The sequence below is a fragment of the Aulonocara stuartgranti genome (genome assembly GCF_965226115.1).
Source record: "Aulonocara stuartgranti genome assembly, chromosome: 9".
Lineage (NCBI taxonomy): Eukaryota > Metazoa > Chordata > Actinopteri > Cichliformes > Cichlidae > Aulonocara > Aulonocara stuartgranti.
In genome coordinates this window covers 3,230,496-3,245,000 of record NC_138960.1, presented here as the reverse complement: position 1 = coordinate 3,245,000, position 14,505 = coordinate 3,230,496, and the positions used below count along the sequence as shown (strand labels likewise).

The 14,505-nt window shown below is 43.4% G+C and overlaps 1 protein-coding gene across 2 annotated transcripts in view; it reads left to right on the top strand.

The window, feature by feature from the left end:
- Window positions 1–14,505, top strand: part of kcnh2b (potassium voltage-gated channel, subfamily H (eag-related), member 2b) — a 250,785-nt gene that overhangs the window by 223,729 nt on the left and 12,551 nt on the right. For both annotated transcript variants that reach the window (XM_082547606.1, XM_082547607.1), the window contains 2 exons: window positions 794–993; window positions 6,249–6,501. In XM_082547606.1, coding sequence (XP_082403732.1) covers window positions 794–993; window positions 6,249–6,501 — 453 coding nt within the window. The remainder of the gene's footprint in view (window positions 1–793; window positions 994–6,248; window positions 6,502–14,505) is intronic.

The window sequence follows — 14,505 nt, the reverse complement described above, 5'->3', positions numbered from 1 at the left end:
CTGACAGAGGTGGGGAGGTTAGCAGCATCCAACATGACAAACAGAACAAAGCAAAGACTCTCATGAAGGATACGATACAAACTCTCTGTCCTCTGCAGCCAAAGCCCTTTGAGATGAGTCAACTTCCTGCTGCAAGAGCGTGGTCAGGGGTCAAAGGAGGGGGCGGGGCATGTTTTGATTGGTTTTTGTTACTCTGAATACAAAGTCTGCAAATGATCTGAATGTGCTGCAGTCATCCGGCTCAGCGAATGACATTATACATAATGGTAGGTGGAGTAAGACTGGCTATGATTTGTGGGGCGCTCCTGCCAACAGCATCAGAACCGGACCACAGAACAGTTAAACAAGCTGGCATCATGTGGCCAGCCAGCTGTGTGAGGGCTGCACCTGGTACCAGGATGCACTATGGGAAGAAGGCGAGCTGGCAGAGGCTTTGGCAAAGTCTTGCTGGGAAACCCTGGGTTTGGGGGGATGTTTGGTCCTGTCATCCATGTGGATGTTACTTTGGCACCTACCTAACCATTGTTGCACGCCACATACACCCTTTCATGGAAACGGCATTCCCTGATGGCCGTGGCCTCTTTCAGCAGGATAATGCATCCTGTCACGAAGCAAAACTTTTTTAGAACAACAAGAAGAGCGACCCATGGAGGCCCCACCTCACAACTTCCAGGACTTCCAGAGAGCAAAGGAAACCCCGCACATCCAAACGGTCTCATCACTGTATGAACGCTGCTCTAGCTCCATACTGTCTGTTAATGTGTGTGTTTTTTCTCACTGCTCCCATTTCCAGCCCTCATGTACGCCAGTATCTTTGGGAATGTCTCAGCCATCATCCAGCGGCTGTACTCCGGGACGGCCCGCTACCACACCCAGATGCTGAGAGTCAGGGAGTTCATCCGCTTCCACCAGATCCCCAACCCACTCAGGCAGAGGTTGGAGGAGTACTTCCAGCATGCCTGGTCCTACACCAATGGCATCGACATGAACGCTGTGAGTACTGGTGCTCACACACCCAAACCCTGGGAGGGTACACTCTCTCGTGTGTGACTACGCACAGCGTTTGAGCCTGCGTTGTACGCTAATGGGACGATTAGAAAGCGTTGTCTCAGCGCGCATGCTTGATACGGTCAGAGAAAATAAGAATGCTGCGTATACGCACGGGACACAAGCAGGGCTGCGAGCAAGCTTTGCAACATTCATGCATTCCTGTCAATTTGTTCACATGCATGAAGCCTAATCTGCACGTGTTCATCACGTCGTGCTGCCAGATGTATTTTACACATATTAAAGCGTGAGAGGAGAGATGTTCATTTTAATGTGTTTTATCAGCAGAGTAGGAGAATGCACTTTGAAACAAGCTGGAGCTTTGACACCCACGGGCACAGTGAGTCACATGCGAACACAAACGCAGCACTTCAAAGGTGCGCTGTGCATGCCCACCTCAGCCTGAACCTGCGAGTGTATTGGTTCACATGTTGCTCTGTCTGTAGCAGTGTCACCGGGGGTTTCTGACCTAAAGTGACACTGGGGGGAAACAGTGGTGCAGCCGTACAGGGACATCTGCGGATGCACGTCACCTGTAATGTTACTTTCTGCATGCTGTGTGTGGTTTAACCAAAAAAACTGTAGACGTTTAAAAGTCGCCTTTGCACTGTCTACAGATTGTAAGCTCATAAGTATATCTGCTCATAACTTCATCCAGCATCTAAATTAATTGTCAAACCTACCAGTCGGAGCCCAACCAGCAGCCCATCGTTGGCTGTGTAGTCGTGGACGAGCACAGAGGAGCTCTGTTTGGGTGCAAGTCCCAGTGCAAACATAACGCTCCATCAGTGCTGTTTCGTTTCAGCGTAATGAGTAAGTCAGTGAAGTAGAGAGGAATCAGGTTTGCTCATCACCCTGCTCGGCCCCTTTCTTCTCCCCACGTCGTGTTACTCTCTCGAAGGCCCGGTGAAGTGGGACGGATTTGAGCTTGTTTACCGTAGTCATTATTATGATTGTGTGGAGCAGACTTTGTCAGCCTGCCTCCACAGTTAATCAGCTGTGACCTCTTTCATTCACGAAGATGGGCGAGAATAACAACGCAGCTCTGATGTGAAGCTGAAAGCTGCAGGAGCGCTGAGATCAAAGTGGGAGGAAGGAGAAAGAAACGAGTCTGTTAACGTTAATCAGGGAGAAGCAGCTCTGTTTTGATGAAGTTGTTTCTTTTGCCGGTGGATAAACAGGTTTAGGGCGCAGTCGTTTTTCACACGGGGCCAGGTAGGTTTGGATAAATGAAATCCTCTTTTAGAAACGACATGTTGCATTTATTTGGTTTGTCTTTGTCTCATATGTAAACCTGCTCTGTTCATTCAACTGTGACAAACATACACGAAGCAAAATCTAAGAAATCAGAAAATAGCAAATGACTAAATCACTGAGCACCTCTCATATTTTCAGTTTGGCTTCTTTTAGTTTGCTGCTTACATTATGAGAATTATTTGCAGCAAAGTCCATTTTTTATGTGACAGAGAGAATCGTATCCATGTTATTACCCCCTCGCCCTCTGTGGCAAGAGGATATAAATAAATGATAAAGAATAAGTACAAAGATATTCATGACGGCAGACCTGCCCTATGAAATCCTGCTTTAGTATCCTGTGTTCCTACTGTAGGCACAGCTGACACAGCAAGAATATGTTTGTTAATCACAGATGGGACACGATTTTTTACAATACTAATTAAGAAAGTTCCAAAAAAAAGATATGAGGCCTATGAAGCAGTCTTTTTTTGCTGGCTGCTGTTTAAAATCCATCCCTCCATCCACAGGGTGGGAGGGGCTCTTTAACATCCACAGGGTGGGAGGGGCTCTTTAACATCCACAGGGGGGGAGGGGCTCTTTAACATCTAGATCAGATTCTGTAATAAAGCGAGCCCTTCCAACTGTGCAAAGGAGGAAAGAACAGTAATTTACTTATTGTGAAGCTTCAGATCTTTCCTTCCTCAGTCACTCTCTTTATTTGGTGGTACTCTGTTAATGCTCACCTACTGCATGCTCACCAATACTGAAAGAGACTTGCCAGCCACAGTTGTTTGTGTTTGCTCGTGGAGCTTCGACTTCCTTTAGCAAAACTTTTTAAATATTTATCCTCGTTCAATCAAAACTCATTGACTAGACTCTCACATGCCACAGCCACAAATTAAGTGTGGCTCTGCTCTTGTGTCATGAGAGGTAGCCCACTCATTTTTGAATAAACTGTCTGTCACTCCTCCAGCTCGGCCATGCCTCAGCTTCCAAGTTGCAGCCAAACAGTGTTAAATGGCCTCTTAGTTTACACTTTTTTCATGTGAAGGAGAATTTGTAAGGAGTCTGTCATGGTTACGTGGTCAAACAAATATGAATCTCTGTCTCTCTTCCACAGCATGTCTTTTATCCTGTCTTCCTTCTCTCATTCCAACCAATCACAGCAGATGGCCCCGCCCCTCCCTGAGCCTGGTTCTGCTGGAGGTTTCTTCCTGTTAAAAGGGAGTTTTTCCTTCCCACTGTCACCAAAGTGCTGCTCATAGGGGTTCATATGATTGTTGGATTTTTCTCCGTATGTATTATTGTAGGGTCTATCTGACAATATAAAGCGCTGTGAGATGACTGTTGTTGTGATTTGGTGCTGTATAGATAAAACTGAATTGAACTGAAATGACCTCAGGTAAAAATGATCCACAAACAGTGACGTAGTAGCTGTTAGACACAAGATAACACAGATGCTTAGCAACCTTGCTTTTATATAGGACTGTAGCATGAGCCAGTTGGCAGCCGGTTGAATCAAGTGTCCTGCTGCAAACAGACATGTGACAGATCAGTGAGGATTGATTGCAACATGTTGCCAATCTCTTGCAGTTGAGTTGGACTGCAATTGTTTGGATACCCAGGTTGGCAACTGGCTGTAGTTGCCAAAGGATGAGGCAGACAGAATAGAGAAGTGAGTGTTCTCAAAGATCACACCATTGCTCTGCAGTCATAAACACCAGTGCAGCAGTGCTTTGTGCTAAATGCTAACATATCCTAATTTAGCAAGTCTGCAGGCTAACACTTGTTAATTAGCACTAAATAAAAGCTACAGCTGAGCCTGATGGAAACGTTGTAACAGCTACCTGGGTATTGTCATGAATCGCTGTGTGGCAGGCAAGCAGGAGTGGTGGACCCAAAATGCAGAACTCAGACACGGAAGTGAAACTTAAGGCGCAGCTTTGTTGCTGGGAAAAACCTCGTACAAACTAAACTCACCAAAAGAAAACCAAAAGTCAGAACAGAGGAACCAAGGACTGAAACACTGGAAAGAAACACTAAACTGGAGCAGGAGACCAAACACTAGGAACATAGAAGCAGACCACACAGCTAGTTGAGGGTACGACGCGACACTGACACAGAGAAACACAGGGCTTAAATTCACAGATGGCAGTAATCAAGGGATGAGAGACAGGAGGGGAACACACCTGGGAGAAATCACAGCTGACGAGACAGGGGAAGCGTAAACTGAGCACACTCACATACGACACAAACCTTCACAATAAAACAGGAAACTCAGACACATGGAACCAGACAAGACGTTGAACTAAACAGATTCACAAACAGATGGGGTGACACCATAGACAGAGACACAGACTCAAAGGCAGACCAAATATAACACACAGAACTCAAACAATAATAATCATCATCATCATAAACTAGAAAATGATAACTAAAAGCGCTGGGTCACCGACCCAGGACCATGACAGGTATAAACAGATCACAGCTGTTAATTATTATTATTAATCATAAAAATGATCACAAATGTATCCATGTCATTTTTCAGTGACTCAGTAGGAGCCATATACACGCAGCACCACCCACTTGTTGAATATTAAACATCTGCATGCTTTATAGATGCAAGAGAACTGAAGGTATCGTTTGTGTTGTGTTCCTGATGCTGTAATAGTTTCAGGTTGGTTTCCTCTCCGCACACTGAAACACTGAGTTTAGGCTCCAGGCTGCTGCTCTCTGCCTATTCTCAGGAGGTTAATGCTTATTGAAGGCAGCCTCAGAGAGCAAGTGGAGACGTACCTCCACTGCTGATGCAGATGATGTAATCGGCCTTTGTGTTTATATTCTCTGTTGTGCATAGATAAGGTATTTGGGGTCTTTGAGGACAGAGGCCTTTGTACTCTCTAACTATTGAATAGCCAAAGTTACACTTTTTCCTATATGGGAGTTGTTTTCAGTAAAAAAGAGGCCACAAACGATATCACAACAACAAACAGAGCCTTGAAACAGTTAAGAGGCTAAAGCTCCCTGAAATGTGATAAAAGATAGAAAGAGGTTACAAACAGGGCTGCTTAGCATACCTTTATTGGGAAATAAGAGAGAGTCAGATGAGGATGGGGAGAAATGGGCAGCGGGAGATAAAGAGGGAGCCCAGCGAAGGCTGAAATGAAGAGCGGAGCTTGAAATGGATGAAAGTGAGAGAAATGGTGAGGGAGAAAAGCAGTGTGGGTGTTCTAGGTGCAGTTCAGCTCTGTGAAGTCAGCCAGGGAGCTACAAGAGAAGCCCAGAGTCTGCTGCTCAGAAACAGCCTTCCACGCTCGCAGTGAGCTCATTAAAATTTCACCAATTCTTCATATTAATTACACTCTGTGGGCCTGCTGACTCTGTTCCGATATGCCCGCTGAAATATAGTTTGAAATCATTTGCACTGTAGTTCAAAAACAAGAGGAAAGAAAATCAATGCAGAGGCCCTTCCTCAATCAGTGCTGCTCACGCTCGTCTGATACGTGGAGGTTAAAAGTGGGAGGGATTGAGTTCATGCTGGGATGTCTCTGAGGCTTAGAACCAACTTCTGATGAATGCATAGATAGTTTAGTTTTGTCGTGTTCATTTGTGGAGTGGGTAATAACAGTAAAAGGCTAATGTCCCGTGAGTGTTTCCCACTAGGGATGAAGGTGATAAAGACAGTAAAGGCTCCTCTTTTTATTATTCCTTTCAAGGTTCCATAATCTATGACATTTATGTGACATTTGCTTTATGTTCTGAACTTGACATATCATTCAGTCGCTGCTAATAGCGTCTATCATAACCTCGTGCTCGTCCTTCCTCCCACCTCTCTTCTTCTCTTGCCTTCTCCTTTCTTCCTCCTTCTACTTTACCTTCCTTTCGCTCTTTATTTTGCATCTTTTTATCGTCTACTTTCATTCACCTCTTCATTTTCCTCGTGTCTCCCTGCTTCTCCTCCCCAGGTGCTGAAAGGTTTCCCTGAGTGTCTCCAGGCTGATATCTGCCTCCATCTTAACCGGACGTTGCTGCAGAACTGCAAGGCTTTTAAAGGCTCCACGAAGGGCTGCCTCAGAGCGCTGGCCATGAAGTTCAAGACTACCCACGCACCCCCGGGTGATACGCTGGTCCACGCTGGCGATGTCCTGACCGCCCTCTACTTCATATCCAGGGGATCCATAGAGATACTGAGAGGAGACGTGGTGGTAGCCATCTTGGGTAATGAATGAGGATATTCATGCTTCACTGACATCTGTAGAGAGAGGCAGCGTGACAACAGCGATAGCACAATGTTTATTATGAGATCAGATCACACTCAAAAAAGCAGTGTTTCACATTTGCACGTGATGCAAGCCTAATTGTACACGTGATTAGGAAACGTGGATACATGGAATATCGAATATCGTCCATTCCAGCAGATCCCAAAGGTGCTCTGTTGGATTGAGATCTGGTGACTGTGGAGGTCATTTACAGCACAGTCACATCTTTGTGACGTGACACGTCACCCTGCTGGAAACAGTCATCAGTAGATGGGCACACTTTGGTGGTCAGCATCAACAGTAAATCAAGCCGACACTACTGCATGACCAGCAGCAGCCTGACCATTGATAGGCAGGGCGGATCCATGTTTTCATGTTGTTCATGCCAAAGGGCGTCGCAGCAGAAATCAAGACTCATCAGACCAGGCTTCATTGTCCCAACCTTCAAATGTCCAATTTTGGGGAGCATGTAAAGAGTAAAGTGTGTCTTCAGTTTGCTCTTCTTAGTCGACAGGAGCGACACCCGGTGTGGTCTTCTGCTGCTGTAGCCCTTCTGCCCTCTTCTGCTTCATGTTGTGCTTTCAGAGATGCTCCTCCGACTCACCCAGACGACCTCCAATCGCTGGAAATGTTCTCTTTGTCTGTAAACCCTGGAATAGTGTGGGGAGAAATGGCAGCAGAAATACCGGCCCACCAACAACCATGTTGTCACCAATGTTCCCTCTAAGCTGGCACATCTCTGCACACAGAAAATCTGTGTTGCGCACAAAAAAAATCTAACCTGAATTGAAATTAAAATTAATACTTCAACAATCCTGTTCTGCAGTGTTAGTCAGTGACTGGCTGCTCCTGTATGGGATCAGAACGATGCCGCCTTATCCCACAGTCCAGCCAATGATGCGATTCACATTCGTATATACGAAGCTAATCAACATGGTTGACAGGCTATGACAGCGTCCTTATGTGCCCACACCGGTGTTTTAGCGAGCAAAGCGGCTGATGTGGAGTGAAGCCACGTTAATGACAACGTGCACAACCATTGGAGACGTGAGCAGGACAGACGGAACAACTGACGGACAAAGTGTGGACTTTATACCAGTTTTTAAATTGTGTTGATCGGCCACGTAAAACCAGAGTTATGATAAAATATCTGCAATGTTTGTTTTTCTTCCTGAATACTGTCGTTGTTTATATTTACTGCAGGAAGAAACGGTGAAAACGGCGTTTTATAAGGAAAACGCTCGAAAGCCTGTGAGCCAAAACAACACCAAAGAAACCCCACCCTTCGCATTGGTCGAAAAATGTACCATGTCGACCAATCAAAAAATGATATGGCAACATGGCATCTAGTTGTTAAGAGACGGGGGGAAGTTTTAGGAGTGACTGCGTGTTTGAGATGTGAGAGACTTGAGACGTTTAGCACAAATCTTGTGTAGTTAGTGTGTAGTTAGTGTGTAGTCAGTGTATAGTCAGTGTGTAGTCAGTGTGTAGTTAGTGTGTAGTCAGTGTGTAGTTAGTGTGTAGTTAGTGTGTAGTCAGTGTGTAGTCAGTGTGTAGTTAGTGTGTAGTCAGTGTGTAGTCAGTGTGTAGTTAGTGTGTAGTTAGTGTGTAGTCAGTGTGTAGTTAGTGTGTAGTCAGTGTGTAGTCAGTGTGTAGTTAGTGTGTAGTTAGTGTGTAGTCAGTGTGTAGTTAGTGTGTAGTTAGTGTGTAGTCAGTGTGTAGTTAGTGTGTAGTTAGTGTGTAGTCAGTGTGTAGTTAGTGTGTAGTGAGTGTGTAGTCAGTGTGTAGTTAGTGTGTAGTTAGTGTATAGTCAGTGTGTAGTCAGTGTGTAGTTAGTGTGTAGTCAGTGTGTAGTTAGTGTGTAGTGAGTGTGTAGTCAGTGTGTAGTTAGTGTGTAGTTAGTGTATAGTCAGTGTGTAGTCAGTGTGTAGTTAGTGTGTAGTCAGTGTGTAGTCAGTGTGTAGTTAGTGTGTAGTTAGTGTGTAGTCAGTGTGTAGTTAGTGTGTAGTGAGTGTGTAGTCAGTGTGTAGTTAGTGTGTAGTTAGTGTATAGTCAGTGTGTAGTCAGTGTGTAGTTAGTGTGTAGTCAGTGTGTAGTTAGTGTGTAGTGAGTGTGTAGTCAGTGTGTAGTTAGTGTGTAGTTAGTGTATAGTCAGTGTGTAGTTAGTGTGTAGTGAGTGTGTAGTCAGTGTGTAGTTAGTGTGTAGTTAGTGTGTAGTCAGTGTGTAGTTAGTGTGTAGTGAGTGTGTAGTCAGTGTGTAGTTAGTGTGTAGTTAGTGTGTAGTCAGTGTGTAGTTAGTGTGTAGTTAGTGTGTAGTCAGTGTGTAGTTAGTGTGTAGTTAGTGTATAGTCAGTGTGTAGTCAGTGTGTAGTTAGTGTGTAGTCAGTGTGTAGTTAGTGTGTAGTGAGTGTGTAGTCAGTGTGTAGTTAGTGTGTAGTTAGTGTGTAGTCAGTGTGTAGTCAGTGTGTAGTTAGTGTGTAGTCAGTGTGTAGTCAGTGTGTAGTTAGTGTGTAGTTAGTGTGTAGTCAGTGTGTAGTCAGTGTGTAGTTAGTGTGTAGTTAGTGTGTAGTCAGTGTGTAGTTAGTGTGTAGTCAGTGTGTAGTTAGTGTGTAGTCAGTGTGTAGTTAGTGTGTAGTTAGTGTATAGTCAGTGTGTAGTTAGTGTGTAGTTAGTGTATAGTTAGTGTGTAGTTAGTGTGTAGTTAGTGTGTAGTCAGTGTGTAGTCAGTGTGTAGTTAGTGTGTAGTCAGTGTGTAGTCAGTGTGTAGTTAGTGTGTAGTGAGTGTGTAGTTAGTGTGTAGTCAGTGTGTAGTTAGTGTGTAGTTAGTGTATAGTCAGTGTGTAGTTAGTGTGTAGTTAGTGTGTAGTTAGTGTGTAGTCAGTGTGTAGTCAGTGTGTAGTCAGTGTGTAGTTAGTGTGTAGTGAGTGTGTAGTCAGTGTGTAGTCAGTGTGTAGTCAGTGTGTAGTTAGTGTGTAGTCAGTGTGTAGTTAGTGTGTAGTGAGTGTGTAGTCAGTGTGTAGTTAGTGTGTAGTTAGTGTGTAGTTAGTGTGTAGTCAGTGTGTAGTCAGTGTGTAGTTAGTGTGTAGTTAGTGTGTAGTTAGTGTATAGTCAGTGTGTAGTTAGTGTGTAGTGAGTGTGTAGTTAGTGTGTAGTCAGTGTGTAGTTAGTGTATAGTCAGTGTGTAGTTAGTGTGTAGTTAGTGTGTAGTTAGTGTGTAGTCAGTGTGTAGTCAGTGTGTAGTTAGTGTGTAGTCAGTGTGTAGTTAGTGTGTAGTGAGTGTGTAGTCAGTGTGTAGTTAGTGTGTAGTCAGTGTGTAGTGTAGTGTGTTAGTGTGTAGTTAGTGTGTAGTTAGTGTGTAGTTAGTGTGTAGTCAGTGTGTAGTTAGTGTGTAGTGAGTGTGTAGTTAGTGTGTAGTCAGTGTGTAGTTAGTGTGTAGTTAGTGTATAGTCAGTGTGTAGTTAGTGTGTAGTTAGTGTGTAGTCAGTGTGTAGTCAGTGTGTAGTCAGTGTGTAGTTAGTGTGTAGTGAGTGTGTAGTCAGTGTGTAGTTAGTGTGTAGTTAGTGTGTAGTCAGTGTGTAGTCAGTGTGTAGTTAGTGTGTAGTCAGTGTGTAGTCAGTGTGTAGTTAGTGTGTAGTCAGTGTGTAGTCAGTGTGTAGTTAGTGTGTAGTCAGTGTGTAGTCAGTGTGTAGTTAGTGTGTAGTTAGTGTGTAGTTAGTGTATAGTCAGTGTGTAGTTAGTGTGTAGTTAGTGTGTAGTCAGTGTGTAGTTAGTGTGTAGTCAGTGTGTAGTTAGTGTGTAGTCAGTGTGTAGTCAGTGTGTAGTTAGTGTGTAGTCAGTGTGTAGTCAGTGTGTAGTTAGTGTGTAGTTAGTGTGTAGTTAGTGTATAGTCAGTGTGTAGTTAGTGTGTAGTTAGTGTGTAGTCAGTGTGTAGTTAGTGTGTAGTCAGTGTATAGTCAGTGTGTAGTTAGTGTGTAGTTAGTGTGTAGTCAGTGTGTAGTCAGTGTGTAGTTAGTGTGTAGTCAGTGTGTAGTCAGTGTGTAGTGAGTGTGTAGTCAGTGTGTAGTTAGTGTGTAGTCAGTGTGTAGTCAGTGTGTAGTGAGTGTGTAGTGAGTGTGTAGTCAGTGTGTAGTTAGTGTGTAGTCAGTGTGTAGTCAGTGTGTAGTGAGTGTGTAGTCAGTGTGTAGTTAGTGTGTAGTTAGTGTGTAGTTAGTGTGTAGTCAGTGTGTAGTCAGTGTGTAGTTAGTGTGTAGTCAGTGTGTAGTCAGTGTGTAGTGAGTGTGTAGTCAGTGTGTAGTTAGTGTGTAGTCAGTGTGTAGTCAGTGTGTAGTCAGTGTGTAGTGAGTGTGTAGTCAGTGTGTAGTTAGTGTGTAGTCAGTGTGTAGTCAGTGTGTAGTTAGTGTGTAGTTAGTGTGTAGTTAGTGTGTAGTTAGTATGTAGTTAGTGTGTAGTTAGTGTATAGTCAGTGTGTAGTTAGTGTGTAGTTAGTGTGTAGTTAGTGTGTAGTGAGTGTGTAGTCAGTGTGTAGTTAGTGTGTAGTTAGTGTGTAGTCAGTGTGTAGTTAGTGTGTAGTCAGTATGTAGTTAGTGTGTAGTTAGTGTATAGTCAGTGTGTAGTTAGTGTGTAGTTAGTGTGTAGTCAGTGTGTAGTCAGTGTGTAGTTAGTGTGTAGTCAGTGTGTAGTCAGTGTGTAGTGAGTGTGTAGTCAGTGTGTAGTTAGTGTGTAGTCAGTGTGTAGTCAGTGTGTAGTGAGTGTGTAGTGAGTGTGTAGTCAGTGTGTAGTTAGTGTGTAGTCAGTGTGTAGTCAGTGTGTAGTGAGTGTGTAGTCAGTGTGTAGTTAGTGTGTAGTTAGTGTGTAGTTAGTGTGTAGTCAGTGTGTAGTCAGTGTGTAGTTAGTGTGTAGTCAGTGTGTAGTCAGTGTGTAGTGAGTGTGTAGTCAGTGTGTAGTTAGTGTGTAGTTAGTGTGTAGTGAGTGTGTAGTCAGTGTGTAGTTAGTGTGTAGTTAGTGTGTAGTCAGTGTGTAGTTAGTGTGTAGTCAGTATGTAGTTAGTGTGTAGTTAGTGTATAGTCAGTGTGTAGTTAGTGTGTAGTTAGTGTGTAGTTAGTGTGTAGTCAGTGTGTAGTCAGTGTGTAGTTAGTGTGTAGTCAGTGTGTAGTCAGTGTGTAGTGAGTGTGTAGTCAGTGTGTAGTTAGTGTGTAGTCAGTGTGTAGTCAGTGTGTAGTGAGTGTGTAGTGAGTGTGTAGTCAGTGTGTAGTTAGTGTGTAGTCAGTGTGTAGTCAGTGTGTAGTGAGTGTGTAGTCAGTGTGTAGTTAGTGTGTAGTTAGTGTGTAGTTAGTGTGTAGTCAGTGTGTAGTCAGTGTGTAGTTAGTGTGTAGTCAGTGTGTAGTCAGTGTGTAGTGAGTGTGTAGTCAGTGTGTAGTTAGTGTGTAGTCAGTGTGTAGTCAGTGTGTAGTCAGTGTGTAGTGAGTGTGTAGTCAGTGTGTAGTTAGTGTGTAGTCAGTGTGTAGTCAGTGTGTAGTGAGTGTGTAGTCAGTGTGTAGTTAGTGTGTAGTTAGTGTGTAGTCAGTGTGTAGTTAGTGTGTAGTTAGTGTGTAGTCAGTGTGTAGTTAGTGTGTAGTTAGTGTGTAGTCAGTGTGTAGTCAGTGTGTAGTGAGTGTGTAGTCAGTGTGTAGTTAGTGTGTAGTTAGTGTGTAGTTAGTGTGTAGTCAGTGTGTAGTCAGTGTGTAGTTAGTGTGTAGTCAGTGTGTAGTCAGTGTGTAGTGAGTGTGTAGTCAGTGTGTAGTTAGTGTGTAGTCAGTGTGTAGTCAGTGTGTAGTCAGTGTGTAGTGAGTGTGTAGTCAGTGTGTAGTTAGTGTGTAGTCAGTGTGTAGTCAGTGTGTAGTCAGTGTGTAGTGAGTGTGTAGTCAGTGTGTAGTTAGTGTGTAGTCAGTGTGTAGTCAGTGTGTAGTGAGTGTGTAGTCAGTGTGTAGTTAGTGTGTAGTTAGTGTGTAGTCAGTGTGTAGTCAGTGTGTAGTTAGTGTGTAGTTAGTGTGTAGTCAGTGTGTAGTTAGTGTGTAGTTAGTGTGTAGTCAGTGTGTAGTCAGTGTGTAGTCAGTGTGTAGTTAGTGTGTAGTCAGTATGTAGTTAGTGTGTAGTGAGTGTGTAGTGAGTGTGTAGTGAGTGTGTAGTGAGTGTGTAGTCAGTGTGTAGTTAGTGTGTAGTGAGTGTGTAGTCAGTGTGTAGTTAGTGTGTAGTTAGTGTGTAGTCAGTGTGTAGTCAGTGTGTAGTTAGTGTGTAGTTAGTGTGTAGTCAGTGTGTAGTCAGTGTGTAGTTAGTGTGTAGTTAGTGTGTAGTCAGTGTGTAGTCAGTGTGTAGTCAGTGTGTAGTTAGTGTGTAGTCAGTATGTAGTTAGTGTGTAGTGAGTGTGTAGTGAGTGTGTAGTGAGTGTGTAGTCAGTGTGTAGTTAGTGTGTAGTTAGTGTGTAGTCAGTGTGTAGTCAGTGTGTAGTTAGTGTGTAGTCAGTGTGTAGTCAGTGTGTAGTCAGTGTGTAGTTAGTGTGTAGTCAGTGTGTAGTCAGTGTGTAGTTAGTGTGTAGTCAGTGTGTAGTCAGTGTGTAGTTAGTGCGTAGTTAGTGTGTAGTTAGTGTGTAGTGTAGTCAGTAGTGTTGTTGTGTGTCAGAACAATGAGGCGCCTGCTGAGTGTTACAGGTGTTACAGCAGTGACACATCTGCTGCTGTCAGGCCTGCAGGTATCAGGCTGTTGTTCTCCTTCATCTCATAGTGGACACAAATTATTTTTTGGAGCAGCACAAATAATTTGTGTGGCATCAGATTTGATGCAGAACAGCTGATTGTTCTGTAAATAGTTTGAAATGTTTGTTTAAAAAACACCTTGGCTGCATTTAAAAAAAATAGCTGCAAAAAACTTTGTTGTTTGCAAAACTCAGTTACTTTTCTGAAGAAGTAACTATATAATTAATTGCCCAACATTGGTCATTATTTACTGTATTTGCAGACAGAGTTACAGACTCTCTCCCAGACCACAGACTCATCATACAAGTCAGAGCAAAAAACAGAAAGTTGTGTTTTCAAAATTGGAGTTCAAGTTATTTTTACTGCCAATAGTGTTAACATGCTACAGGTCAATGACTAGTCTAACATAAATGCTGTAATTTGATTATTTTAATAAACATGTAACTTGGATGGATTCGATGCTGGTGTGACCACAGTGCACACGTCTGCTGTTGCTCACAGTGGTCCAAGGGACGCTCAGGGAGTTTGTGTGTTCGCTCAGACACGTGAAACATTAGAGGGAACGTTGGTTGTCACGTGCTGATGCTCGGTTAAAACCTCAGCAAGTCGTCTTGATCACTGCTACCATGTGACTGTCAGATTAGATGTTTACGTTAATGAGCAGGCGAACAAGTGTACCTAACAAAATGGCTGGAGAGTGTATATGATGATGTGTCTCCTTGGTAACTGTGAGGTCACAGGTGACTGAAATAGATAAAACAAGAGTTTTAAATTTTAAATGTATAAAAACTGCAGTATTTACTGTGTTAGACAACACAGTGCACAGGAGTTTTTATCTGTTTCCTGAAGCTTGCCTAACACACAGCCACATGAGCATGAGCTGGTTCTGCCATCTACTGGTAACAGCAGCACTGGTGTCGTTAACATCTGATGCGCCTGCTCCACATACATGACACAAGCTGCAGCTCCCTGCAACAAGACACTGATCGATCTTTTTAAGTAACATGCATGTAGGCGTGGAGTGTGCAGGCACGCATCACACATCTTTATTTCTTACGCTATAAAAACAATCAGTTAACTTCATGCACTCATTTGTAAATAGATGCATTGAAACCAAATTAGAACAGATGTTTCCAGAGTCAGCTTTGGAAACAACAAACTTTATTTGCTATATTCACTGAGATTTAAAATATGATTTACACAGCTGACATTTAAGTTCAATAAAAGGTTTCTGT